The 13,427-nt window shown below is 47.0% G+C and overlaps 2 protein-coding genes across 2 annotated transcripts in view; one reads left to right on the top strand and one right to left on the bottom strand.

Moving 5' to 3' along the window:
* The first annotated feature begins 288 nt into the window (after positions 1 to 288).
* Positions 289 to 13,427, top strand: part of LOC123327504 (zinc finger protein 169) — a 43,373-nt gene continuing 30,234 nt past the window's right edge. Inside the window, exons 1-3 of the mRNA XM_044931767.2 lie at positions 289 to 747; positions 3,955 to 4,081; positions 12,806 to 12,943. Coding sequence (XP_044787702.2) covers positions 733 to 747; positions 3,955 to 4,081; positions 12,806 to 12,943 — 280 coding nt within the window. The 5' untranslated portion in view covers positions 289 to 732. The remainder of the gene's footprint in view (positions 748 to 3,954; positions 4,082 to 12,805; positions 12,944 to 13,427) is intronic.
* Positions 5,512 to 6,552, bottom strand: LOC112580459 (protein SET). The gene has a single exon (XM_025270368.3). It carries the CDS (start codon positions 6,535 to 6,537, stop codon positions 5,668 to 5,670), a length of 870 nt encoding a protein of 289 aa, XP_025126153.3. The 5' UTR covers positions 6,538 to 6,552; the 3' UTR covers positions 5,512 to 5,667.

Genomic DNA, 13,427 nt, shown 5'->3' with positions numbered 1-13,427 from the left:
ACATTTTTTGGTACTGCCCTTCTTTGTGATTGGAATGAAAACTGACATTTTCCAGTCCTGTGGCCACTGTTGAGTTTTCTATATTTGCTGGCACAATGAGTACAGCACTTTAACAGTATCCTCTTAGGATTATAAATAGTTCAGCTGGAATTCCATCACTTCCACCAGCTTTGTTCTAGTGATGCTTCCTAAGGCCCACTTGACTTCACCCTCCAAGATGTCTGGCTCTAGGTGAGAGATCACACCATTATGGTTATCTAGGTCATTAAGATCTCTTTTGTATAGTTCCTCTGTGTATTCGTGCCACCTCTTCTTAACATCTTAAGAGCCTGGGAACTCCGTTTCCCAGCGCACCAGAGGGACTCTAGGCAACTCTGGGCGTTGATAGGCGTTGTGGCAGCGGAAACTACATTACCCAGAAGTCTCTACAGTGCTAGGCGGTGTAGGCTGAGCCAAAAAAAGCTTAAGAGAGCCTGCATACGTGCGTACGCATTGCCTGGGGGCGGGGCTTCCGGCGTTTGCCTTGTAGTCTTTGAGCTGCTGTCCTGCTGCTCACTTGTTCAGGGGTTTTCAGTCGCATGGTGGGCACCGAAGAGACGGAGCGGAAAGCGAGAGGAGATGCGTTGGCCCCTCTGCTCAGTGGCGGCTGTGAGGCCCCCTGAGCCCGTAGTTGACGGCAGTGCCCTCGGTCCGTCCTCGCTCTTCCCATGACCGGCGACCGAAGCCGCGGCGATGACGCCGGCTCAGGTGGGTTCTCCGTCTCCCGGCCTCCACCCGGCCTGACTCCAGCCTCCGAGTCCCAGATCCGGACGGAGTGGCCCTGTCAGCCATAGAGTCCAGAACTGAGGGCAGCCTTGTGAGGGTCGCCCTTCAGCCAGTGGACAGGGGTGAGAGAGAGAGTTCCCTGGGGGGGCGACGGTGCACGGCTTGCAGATGCTCACGAGTCCGGAGCATTGAGAAAACTTGGGGTCACTTTTTTCGGGGACAGAGGGAAACGAGCTGTCTGACCTGAAGCGACATCCTAAGCGGATGGGAATCGTGGAAGGTTGCGAAGGGAGTGAGGAAGACAGGACCTGTGATATTGTGATTTAGAAGCAATATAGATGTGTTCATTCGGATGATCATAATGTATTTCCCTTGTGTATTTGGTCTTGATCCACAGTTGTAGACTCACAACTGCAAGGACACTTGGAATTTCCTAAGTGTTGAGAGTGATTGTGTCTTGTAATGTGAGTGAGCTGACTTGTGGAAGCACCTCAGGATGGGAGCTGATTACCAGGAGAACCAATTTTAGGTTTTGAGGGCTGCCTGTTTCACTCCCACCTCACGCCCCTTCAAGGAGAGGAGAGGGTCTGGACGTTGAATCTGGCTCCCATAGCTAATTATTATTATTATTATTTTAAAAATAGTTTTATATATTTTTGGCAGTTTTGGGTCTTCCTTGCTGCCCACTGGGCTTTCTGTAGTTGTGGCGGGGGCGGGGGTGGGGGTGGGAACTACTGTTCCGTGCACAGGCTTCTCAGCTGCAGTAGCTTCTCATATTGGGAGCACGGGCTCTAGGGCTGTTCAGTACTTGCCACACGTGGGCTCAGTAGTTGTGGCTCCCAGGCTCTAGAGTGCAGGCTCAGTACTTGTACCACACGGCCTTAGTTCCTCCAAGGCCTGTGGGATCTTCCCAGATCAGGGATGGAACCCGCGTTTCCCTGCATTGGCAGGCAGATTTATTACCATTGTCCCACCAGGGAAGCCCCCAAAGACAATTATTGAATCAGTCATGCCTGTATAATGAAGCCATTAAAAAGCCCCAAAAGGCCCTGGCTTCTGGGTTGGGAAGATAGGGAGGCGCTGTTGAGGTGAAGTTCCAGAGAATGTGGAAGCTCCTTCCACCTGGCTGTTCTTGAGCTGTGCACTTTTATAATCAACCAGTAATCTAGTAAGTAAAGTGTTCTTTTCATTTCTGGGACCTGTACTAGCAGTTTATTCAAACCCAAGGCAGGGGTCTTGGGAATGTGTGATTTATACCCTGTGGGTCAGAAGCTCAAGTGAGGGCCTGGGCTTAGGACTGAAATCTAAAGTGCTAGGAGCAGTTTTGTGGGGCAAAACCCTTAACCTGTGGAATATTAACTGTTTCCGGGTACATAGTGTCAGAATGAAGTTTAATTTTTGAGCGCTCTGCTGCTGCCTGAGGATTGCTTGGTTTTGTGTGGGATGCCCTCCCCCCACCCCATTGGCACTGGATCCAGGAACTGGATGAGGTATGGAGGCAGGGAGGCTGGTGAGGAGGACGTGGTCAAAGAATTCAGGAGAATTGTGACAGGAATTTGGATCGAATTGGCAGAATTTCTTGCTGCAACACAATGGCTGTGAGTAGAGAATAGAAGACCACTCCAAATTTTTTTCCCCTGAACATTTAAGGAATGGTGATGAGGAAGTCTGTGCAGTGAATGGGATTCAGGGAGGAGAAGATCATGAGTTGTATTTGGACATGGTTATTCTGAGACATTTTGAGATGGCGATATTAGAAGATGGAGACATCTTGTGGGTAGAGGAGTATAAAGGTCTGGAGGATTGGGAAGGTCGCTGGTCTGGTCCTTTCTGAGGGGTGTACTGTGTGGACTGGACCACGTTGTAGCCAGGGTGTACTGTGTGAACTGAAGGAAGAGAGTCTTAGGTTGTTGTTTCACATGGTCTCCATGGTGAGGTGTGCAAGGCCTGAGACTGGAGGTGACGGCACAGATGGGTGTAGGAGGGAGCAGCCCTGCTATAGGATGGATTCTGGCCTGTGTGTAGAAGGATCCATCCAGGTGGACTCAGGAGCTGACCTGGGAAGGAGGTTGAGTGGTGAGTTGGTGTAGATTCTCCCCACTGCAGGCTTCGCAGGCCCTCAAAACCACTCCCTGTAGAACACGGCAGAGGTCACCTGGGCTACTGGAGCAGCCGGTCCCAGACCAGGGCACTGCCTCATCTCCTCAAGCCCTCAGAGCAAGAGGGGTGGTGCGCTGTCCAGCCCAGGGCCTCCTGAAGCTCCCTCCAGGCTACTGTGTTACAGGCAGGCTCAAAAGGACTAGTAGCTGATTCGCTTGTTCAGCGCCTTCCTGCACCTCATTAACTTGAGTACATGACACAGTTACTGACTTAAACACTAATGAACCGATATCCCTCTAAATACACACATGTAGGTAGGCCATTAGAAATGAACATATTGAATTAGTTAAATTTATCCAGACACTTAATCATTGGTTTGCATGATAATGTACATTTACGTATTTGCTTACAATGTGAAATTTTACTTCTCACATATTCTTAAAACCTTAAAAAGTAGGAGAAACACACACCCAAATTTCAAAACTACCAATTCATTTCCACTGGAAGTGCACACAAAACCCTTGATTTGTGGATGGTACCACTGACACATAGTGTGTACTTCTTATGTTTGATATCAGCCTCAGCCCTCTGAATTGAAACCATCCTTATTCCCATTTTACAGATGGAGACACTGAGGCCCTTGTGCCTTCTAAAATACTGACTTGGTGTGTGAGAGTTCGATAAGGAGGTGGTTCAGACCATGGAGGGGTTCCCAGGTGGCTCAGTGTAAAAGAATCCACCTGCCAATGCAGGAGACACAAGAGACGTGGGTTCAATACCAGGGGTGGGAAAATCCCCTGGAGGTGGGCACGACAACCCATTCCAGTATTCCTGCCTGGAGAATTCCATGGGCAGAGGAGCCTGGCAGGCTGCAGTCCATGGGGTCACAAAGAGTAGGACACAACTACTGAGTGACTGAGTGCTCATACATGTCAGACCATAGACTCCAAATGGTAGGGGAGATATAAACGCATTTGGTGGTGAGTTTGGCCCTGGAGTTGATGGATGAAGAGTAGACCAATACAAAATGGAAGGAAATACAGCACATGCAGCTGCTTATGGGGTGAACTATCTTACTTTTTATTACAGGGCCTTGTGGTCTTTGAGGACGTGGCCATATACTTCTCCCAGGAGGAGTGGGGACTTCTTGATGAGGCTCAGAGACTCCTGTACTGTCGAGTGATGGTGCAGAACATTGCACTTCTGTCCTCCGTAGGTAAGGCCCCCCTGCCCACCGCGGCATCCTGGGCTGGGCTTTGCTCTTCGTCACTTTCTAGGGGTGCCTCTGACCTTCCCACAATTGGTTCTCATTCTGTAGGTTGTTTTTTCGTTTCATTTATGGTTTCCTCTGTTGTGCAAAAGCTTGTAAATTTGACTAGGTCCCATTTCTTGATTTTTGTTTTTATTGCTGTCGCATTGGGAGACTGACCTAAGAAAACATTGGTCTGATTTATGTCAGAGAATGTTTTGCCTATGTTCTCTTCTAGGAGTTTTATGGTGTCATGGCTTATGTTTAAGTCTATAACCCATTTTAAGTTAGTTTCGTGTCTTGTGAGAGGGAGTGTTCTACTTCATTGATCTACTACTGGATTGTTTAGACCTCCTTTGTCTTTGTATTGATCATTTTAGAGTGTGGGATTTCCTACAGTGGGCCCCATCCCTCTCCCAGTCTTTCCTCTTTGAGTGGTCTCTTCAGGCCCAGGTGGTTGCTTACCCTGAGCAATAGGAGGGCCCTGGGTGCCTGACAGGGTGGACGTTATTTCCGTAAGATCAGGAGAGGCTCAAGAGCGCATAGCCCTGGTACGTGGGGGTGAGGAAATGGTGAGACATCAGAGCTGGGGTCCTGTCACACCGGGCATGTGTCCTATATCCAGCAGTGTGTGATGCCAGAGTCCACACTTCACTTCCTCCTTTTCTTCCCCATTGATTTTTTTTTTCCTTTGTGTACACATTTAGTTTTATTGTAACAGCAACTTGTACACTTTTAACGTTTAAAACTGAGCATCATCTTTCCTTTCCAGTGAAACAAAAAGAAAAATTTAAAAATAAACAGGAACAAAATTACAATAGAGAATGTCAATTGCAAATAAGATCCTACAGGTTCTGCTGATTCTCCCATCGAGTGGCAGGGCTCAAGTCATCATTAGGAGAGAATTTTATTTTAAAAGTGTCATCTTAAACTGCAAGGATGTCCGTTAAACATCACAATTAAACATGGCAAAGGAGAAGCCATGTTATCAAAATGCCCACTTAACCCACCCAAACATCTCAAACCCATCCTTTGCTGACCTTCTATAACCCCATTTTTTTAAGTTTTTTTTTTTTTTTCTTTTTTTAAACAAGAGAAAGTAGACAGATACATGTTGGTAAATGCTAACTCTCCATATTCACATAGAGACACAGTGTAATCTCTGAGCCCAATATACAGAGAAAGAAGGAAAAAAGCTAGAATTCTATGCACTACTACACAGGGGCCTAGCACCCTCCAGCTTCCAGCAGAGCTAAGGGAGCAGAAGGTTTTTCTTTTTTTCCCACAGAGCATGGTGGTATTGATTCCATAGTTTTTGTTGAGACAGGAAGGGATAAACATGAATTTGGAACAGAAAGGGGTAGAGATTCTTGTCCCACTGAATTCTGTTCAAGGTATTTCCCCCCCAAATAAGTTGTGAACCATGGTATAAAGGAGAAAAGAGACCTCAAAAACAGGGCGACTGAGCACAAGAGGAGGAAAAAAACAAAGACTGCAACTTGCTCCCAGGGACTGGAGAAAATTAAAAAAGGTTGGAATCCATCAGTGTTCCATTAGTCATCTTCTCCTTCATCTTCCTCTCCTTCCTCCCCCTCATCATCATCTTCATCTTCATCCTCATCCCCTTCTTCATCAATGTCTTTCAATCCTTCTTCCTCTTCATCGTCATCGTCATCCTCTTCTCCTTCCCCTTCCTCATCATCCATGTCAGGAACCAAGTAGTACTGTAATGGATTTGGCCAAATATCATCTTTGATGACCTCTCCTAACTCATCTGCACCTGCATCAGAATGATCAGTAAACCAGGTGAAGAAGCTTTCTGGTTCCTCATGCTGTCTCTTCCTGCTGGCTTTATTCTGTGTTTGACTTGATCGTTTCGTCAAATCCTTTCCAGATTTCCATTTGATTTCAGTGGACTTTGAAGATGGATCACCACTCTCATTCAGATGAAATTCTTTGGAGAGAATTTTATTTTCAAAGTAAGGGTTTTCATCAAAATAAAAATCTATTCTGTAACCTGATTTAATGTCTTCAAATTCTGTCACTTCAACTCTTGTCAAATAATGCAGCGCCTCTTCATCCTCCTCCCCAAGCAGTGCAGACACTTGTGGATGGTTAACAAATGTTGTTACCCAAAAATTTGGGATTTTGGCGATCAATTCTGACCTCTTCTGAAAAAATGGTTGGCGGAGTTTGTTATATTTCTGTTCTACTTTCAAAATCTCCTCACTGGCTTGTTCATTAAGTCTGTCTATTTTATTTTGTACTTCATCAATATGTTCAATTGCTTCTTGCTGTTCTTTTTCTTCCTTCGGCAAGTTTGAAGAAGCAGATGCCTCGTCTGGCCTGGAGGCAGGAGTCGGCCTGGCCTTCTTCAGTTTCTTCGCTTGGGGTGGAAGAGAAGACTGGTGTTTGGGGGCCATGCTGGGGGAAAAAAGCCAAGAATCCTCCCAGGGGAAGAGAGGAACTGCGAGCTCAGAGAACTGAGGCCCATTGATTTTTTGACTCTTCACTCCTGGCCCTGGCTCTCATCCATTCCTCTCCATTGCTCCTTTTGCAGTGTTCTCAACATAACCTCCATTTAAAGTGGTGGAACATGTGCATGCATCCTTAAATACTCCTTGTAGTCCAACTGCCATGTTGCATTTAGACATTTGGGGTCTGGACAGAGCCTTCTACACATTGCTCACCAGTTACCAGTAGCCAGGCCTTGTTGAAGTGAGCTGTAGACCTTCCTCCCCTCCCTGCACCATACCCCTTCCTCCTGTCCTGGCCTGTCAGTTGTCTGGGCTCTGCCCTCAGATGAGCCTCCCAGGCTCCACTCTGCACCCCAGGCCTTCCTCACATGGGCTGTAGTCCCAGGCCTCTGAAATCCCACAGACTTATTGCTGGGCCGGTATGAGACACACTGATGGGACCACCTTTATTGGCATCTCTCCTTCCAGGTTGTCGGCATGCCACCCAGGATGAGGAGGCCCTTTCAGAGCAGCATGATGTGGCTGTAAGGTCACAGGTCAAGACTCCAAAGCCAGGCCCATGCATCCAGAAGCCTCACCCCTGTAAGACATGCAGCCCACTCTTGAAAGACACCTTGTGCCTGGCAGGGCACGGTGGGACACTGCCTGAGCAGGAGGTGTCTGCATGTGGGGAGAGTCCTTCCCAGCATCCAAAGGAGCCACGTCAAAGGAGACTCCCTGGATGGGGTGAGGGGAAGACTTTCTGTGTGAAGAATGACAGTGTTCACATGACAGATCAGACCTGGCCATGTTGGGTGAGAGGGCAGGAGTTCCTAGCCCAATCCAGCATTCTCCAGCACCAGACCCCTCACACAGAAGGGAAACTGCACAGCAACATGGAGGGCAGGGCAGCCTCTGAAAGTGGACAGGATGATGACAGGTGCAGTGAATGTGGGAAGACCTTTAGCCAAGAACACACAATTGTTGAGCACCAGAAAAACCTTTGCTGTGAACGTGGGAAGACCTTCATCAGAAAGTTCCACCTGGTTCAGCAGCAGAAAACTGACACTGAGACAAGACTCTCTGAGCAGCTTGGATGTGGAAGGTTCTCTGCACAAAAGTCTGGCTTCACTGCACACCATAGAGTTCACACTAGGTTAGTGCCTTATGAGTGCAGCCAGTGTGGGAAGTGCGTTAAGGACAGCTTCACACTCACTGTTCATCAGAGAGTTCACACAGGAGAAAAGTCATACAAATGCAGCGAATGTGGGAAATTCTTTAGGTATAGCTTCACGCTCAAAAGACATCAGGGAGTTCACATTGGAGAAAAAACATATGAGTGCAGCGTGTGCAAGAAATTTTTTGTAGACAGCTCCAGGCTCATTATTCATCAGAGAGTTCACACTCGGGGAAGGCATTTTGAATGCAGCAAATGTGGGAAATTCTTTAGGTACCATGTCACACTTGAGAGGCATCAGAAAGCGCACATTGGAGAAAGGCCTTATGAGTGCAGCATATGTGGGAAACTCTTTAGGCATAACTCAAATCACATCAGGCATCGGAGAAATCACACTGGAGAAAGACCTTATGAATGCAGTGTATGTGGTAGACTCTTCAGTCAAAACTCCCACCTCATTCGGCACCAAAACGTCCACACCAGAGAAAAAACTTATGAATGTAGCAAATGTGGGAAATTCTTTATGGACAGCTCCACCCTCATTATTCATCAAAGAGTCCACACTGGAGAAAAGCCTTATGAGTGCAGAGAATGTGGGAAAGTCTTTAGGTACAACTCCAGCCTCATTAAACATCGGAGAGTTCACACTGGGGAAAGGCCTTATGAATGTGTCAGCTGTGGGAGAGGCTTTAGCCAAAACTCCCACCTCCTTCGACACCAAGAAGTTCACACTAAAGAGTACTGCAAACAGGGGAAGACTTCAAAGCAAAGTCTGATCTGATTTAGCACTGGGATGGACTGCTATCTAGGTGTTTAAAATTTTTTTTAATTGTTGTGAAGTACATGTAACATAGAATTTACAGTCAACCATATTTAAGTGTAAGTTCAGTAGTAGTAATACATTTACATTGTGCACAAATATTCAAAAGTCTTTTCATCTTATAAAAGTAAACCCATCAGACAGCAATTCTTCGTCCCCCCTCTTACTGACTGACAACGACTATTCTGCTTTCCATGTATGAATTATTCTCACTGGGTAACTTATACAAGAGTCATCAAGTTATTCTTCTTTTGTGGCTGGCTTATTTAACTGAACATAATGTTCTTAGGGTTCCTCCATGTTCTAGCACGTGTCAGAATTTCATTCCTTTTTTGAGTAATGCTCCATCTTCTGTACATCCTACTTTTTCTGTTTCCTTTCATCGTTGGGCACGTGAGTTGCTTTCCCTATTTGGCTATTGTACATAATGTTGTTATAAATATAATGGCATAAATATTTATTTGGGCCCTGCTTTCAGTCCTTTTAAGGTATATTCCCAGACAGAGTTTTTGGATCATATAGTAATTCAATATTTACATTTTTTGAGGAACTGAAGGACTGTTTTCCATGGTAGTTGGACTGTTTTACATTGATACAGCTCGAGGTTTCCAATTTCTCTACACCCTCAGCAATGTTTTTATTTTCTTCTTGTTTTATTTTTTATTACACTAAGGGACATGAGGTGATATTTCATTGTGATTTTGATTTGCATTTAATGATGTTGAATAGTTTTTCATCTGCTTGTTGGCTGTTTGTATTAGTCCTTTGAGAAAATGTCTCTTCCAATTCATTGCCGATTTTTTAATGTGGTTATTATGGTCATTGTTATTGTTATTTAGATGTTAGAGTTCTTATATATTCTGTGTATTAACTTGTTATTAAATAGTTTGCAAATATTTTCTTCCACTCTGAGGGTTGTCTTTTCACTGTGTCTACTTAGTAATTTTTTTTTTTTTTGCACAGAAATTTTAAATATTAGTGTAGTCTAGTTTATTTCTGTTAATGTTGCCTGTGCCTTTGTTATCATGTCCAAGAAATTATCACAAATCCACTGTCATGAAGCCTTTTTCTTATGTTTTCTTCTCCGAGTACTATGCTTTTAAACCTTAATATTTAGGTCTTTCATCCATTCTGCGTTCCTTTCTCATTTTTTGGCCACATCACACGGCTTGTGGGATATCAGCTTCCAACTAGGGACTGAACCTGGGCCGCAACAGTTTTGTTAAAAACCAAGGAGAACAGATTTCTGTGCTCTCTTGCTTTCTCTGCTTCTCTTGTGGCTCAGCTGGTAAAGAATCTGCCTGGAATGTGGGAGACCAAGGTTCAATCCCTGGGTTGGGAAGATCCCCTGGAGAAGAGAAAGGCTACCCACTCAAGTATTCTGGCCTGGAGGATTCCATGGACTGTATAGTCCATGGGGTCACAAAGAGTTGGACACAACTGAGTGACTTTCACTTTCACTTGCTTTATCTGGAGTATCGCCAGCCTTTTGAGCCCTTTGGTAAGAATACATGCCCCACCCCCTTGATTGGTTACAGTGTGGACATCACCTAGCTTTGCCAGAGGACTGGATCTGGCTTTGCTGGCAGTTTTCTGAGGTTTCCCTTGTTCAGGGTCATTAGGGATTGTCTCCTGATAGTCTTGACAGATTTTTCCAGCCTCCATTTTATCCGCTCCTCAAACTCCAGGCTAACCTTCCTGGTTCTTGCAATAAAGGTCTTTTTTTTTTTTTTTTTTAATTGAAGTATAGTTCATTTACAATATTGGGTTAATTACTGCTGTACAGCAAAGTGACTAATTATACATATATATTCTTTTTTAAAAATATCCTTTTCCAGTATGGTTTATAATAGGGTATTAAATAGAGTTCCCTGTACTTTACAGTAGGATCTTGTTGTTTATCCATGCTATGTATAAAAGTTTACATCTGCTAATCCTAACTTCCTATTCCATTCCTCCCCTCAGTCTTATTGTTTAAGCTATCTTTACTCTTTAACTTCTTGTGCCCTAAAGGAAATAGCAGGAGGACAACGAACAGCTCTCAGTGTAAATCTGGCCTACTTGTATTGCTTCCTGAGACTTGTTGGAAAATCTGAAGGGCCCCTGCACCAGGATCTCATGCCCTAGACATGAAAATTATTTGTGGATCCACAGTCATTTGGGGCAGATGGTTTGCAAACAGCAGTATTTGGCAGTAGCCTGAGTTGGGGCCCTTGAATTTAGTGAATGTCCCATGGCAAAACTGAGAGCTGTCTTCTGAGATCCACCGTAGGAGCTGTGTCCTGAAGAAAAAACTCATGTAGGTATATGTCCATGGACTTAAGATCTAAGAAGGCCTAGGGGTGGGAACCATATTGTGTACAGAAACAGTGACTGGGTTAATAGGGACTGGGGGAGATTGCAGCAATGTAGAATCGATAAAGTGAAGTTGCTCAGTGGTGTCCAACTCTTTGCGACCCCATGGACTGTAGCCTACCAGGCTCCTTTGTCCATGGAATTTTCCAGGCAAGAGTACTGGAGTGGGTTGCCATTTCCTCCTCCAGGGGATCTTTCTGACCCAGGGGTCAAACCCAGGTCTCTTGCATTGCAGGCAGATGCTTTACCATCTGAGCCACTAGGGAAGCCCTTTAGAATGGATAAGCCCCTTCCAAACGGGCATGTGTTCCAGTAACTGGCTAAGTGTGAAGAGAGTGTACAGAATGAAGGACCTACAGTCCAGTCCATGGAAATCTGGGTGCATCCCCTTTAAGAAATCTGAAAGCCACAAGGCTTCCTGTGTAGCTCAGAGCGTAAAGACTCTGCCTGCAATGCAGGAGACCTGGGTTTGAGTACTGGGTTGGGAAGATCCTCTAGAGAAGGAAATGGCAACCCACTCCAGTGTTCTTGCCTGGAGAATCCCCATGGGCAGAGGAGCCTGGCAGGCTACAGTCCACGGGGTCGCAAGAGTCAGACACGACTTAGAGATTAAACCACCACCACCGCCACAGTCCAGTCCATGGAAATCTGGGTGCATCGCCTTTAAGAAACCTGAAACCCCGCCCGCGCCTCAGAGCCTAAGGATCCTCCTCTCCAGCAACTCTTCTGTGGTGTGGGGGAACCTTTTCCGGATCTGGGGAGCACCGCCCCTTACCTGGACCTGGGACCCAGTGAACTGCTTTACCCAGAAGGCACTGCGCCGCACCTGTCACAGGATCACTGAAGACACAGGCACTTCCGTTCTGGAGGACGATGTCTGCGCGGGTCTGTTGATGTGCACCGCGGATGACATTTTGCAAATACGGATGTGTTTACTTGGTGGGGAGCTTGGAAACGCTGGACCAGCCCGAGATCTGGGAGGTGGGAAGCCTGCCCCTTCTGCTTCTCTTGAGGCGGGCACGAGGCAATTTCACTCCACGTGCCCATTCTGCAGCAATAAGGATTCAACTGCAGAATGGTATTATTAATATAGAGACTCGTTTGGAGGTTTGGAGGCCGTTTTTCTCCATTCCCTAATGATCAAAAGGCCAGGCGCTGCTACAATAGAATTTAACTCTCTTCTTCGATTTTGAAGAATTTCCAATTCTTAAGGATACAATCCAAAGGCGCTTCTGGCTTAGAAGGGCACCCACCCATGTTGAATAACCTGCAACTGAGAACTGAGGGTCACAGTGTTGTCACAGGTCACCATGGAAATAGGGGCGCGTTGCCTTTACCAATAGGTCTGGCGCTTCAGACCACAGTTTCTCCCCGACCTTTCCGCCTCCACACGCCTCAGCAACGATAAAATCAGGGAGAACCAGAAACGTGCCCTTTCCATGGGTGGATTAGGCGCACAAACTCCTTTACCTAGAGGTCTCTGCCCAGCGCATCCGCACTGTTCCAGTGGCCGCCCGGAAGATGGGCGTTTCCGGAGGCCCTTGCAAGCAGAGGCGGGATTTCTGGCGTCGCGTTTGTGACGTGGATTCCGGGATTCCACGTGAAATCCGCGTGGTGCCCAGGATTCTGGAGTGCCTGTGTAGGCTGGGAGTCCTCACTGGGGTCCGCTTTTGGGGAGCCTCTGGAGAGGCGAACAGAGGACAGAAAAAAAGATGGGACTTCTGTCCGCTTGGTTATTACGAAACATGGTTGCTGTCGTGGGACGGGCCGCCTATCGCGGAGCTGTCGCCTGGGGCTGCGCTCCTTCGGAGGCCTCCGCAACCGCCCTCTGTCCTTGTCCGCTTCCGGATGCAGCATCCTAAACTTCTGCGCCTTTTGACCAGGAGGAGATTGGGGCTCGGAGCTCGACCGTCCTCTCGGGCTCACCACACCCAGGGGAGTGCGCGGGTTCCGCCGGCTTTTCAACCCGCTTCTGCTCACAGGACCCCATGGCGGCTGCCGCGCTTATGGACCGGGCTCAGGTGAGTGGAGAGTCCTCAAGCCTTCCCGACTCAGGTGTGGGGGATGTTGTGTTCTCAGGCTTTCCGAACTTGGCCTTCGTCACTCCCTTCTTTCGAGTATGAAGGCGGTGAAGGGAACATGTGGCAAGGAACCCCTTCCCAGTGCTGACGGGATGAGGTGCGAAATGGTTTGCAGGGCTTAGGAACCCCAGGTACAAACACTTGGAGGTGAGGATGAATTAGGCACTTTCTGGAAACGGCAGGTATCTGCGGTTATGTGTGCTGAGAACAGAGAGCAGGCAGTCAGGAGTCCGAACTGGTATGGCAGCCTGGGGAGCTGGACCTCAGTTCTGACGGTGATGGGAACCACAGAAGGTTTATAACACAGAAGGGAGGTGATCTGACGTCGGGGTTGACAGGCTCCCTCTAAGTAGAGTGGAAAGGTTGGGGAAGCCTGAGGGTGGCAGGGAGACCAGGCGGAATTTACTGCAATCGCCCAGGTGTA

Source organism: Bubalus bubalis, chromosome 18 (genome assembly GCF_019923935.1).
Source record: "Bubalus bubalis isolate 160015118507 breed Murrah chromosome 18, NDDB_SH_1, whole genome shotgun sequence".
NCBI classification, from domain to species: Eukaryota; Metazoa; Chordata; class Mammalia; order Artiodactyla; family Bovidae; genus Bubalus; species Bubalus bubalis.
Note: the sequence above shows the minus strand (reverse complement) of the source record. Positions and strands in the feature narration are given on the sequence as shown.

Coding starts and splice junctions, on each gene's coding strand:
- LOC112580459 (XM_025270368.3), bottom strand. CDS start 6,537: ATGGCCCCCAAACACCAGTCTTCTCTTCCACCCCAAGCGAAGAAACTG.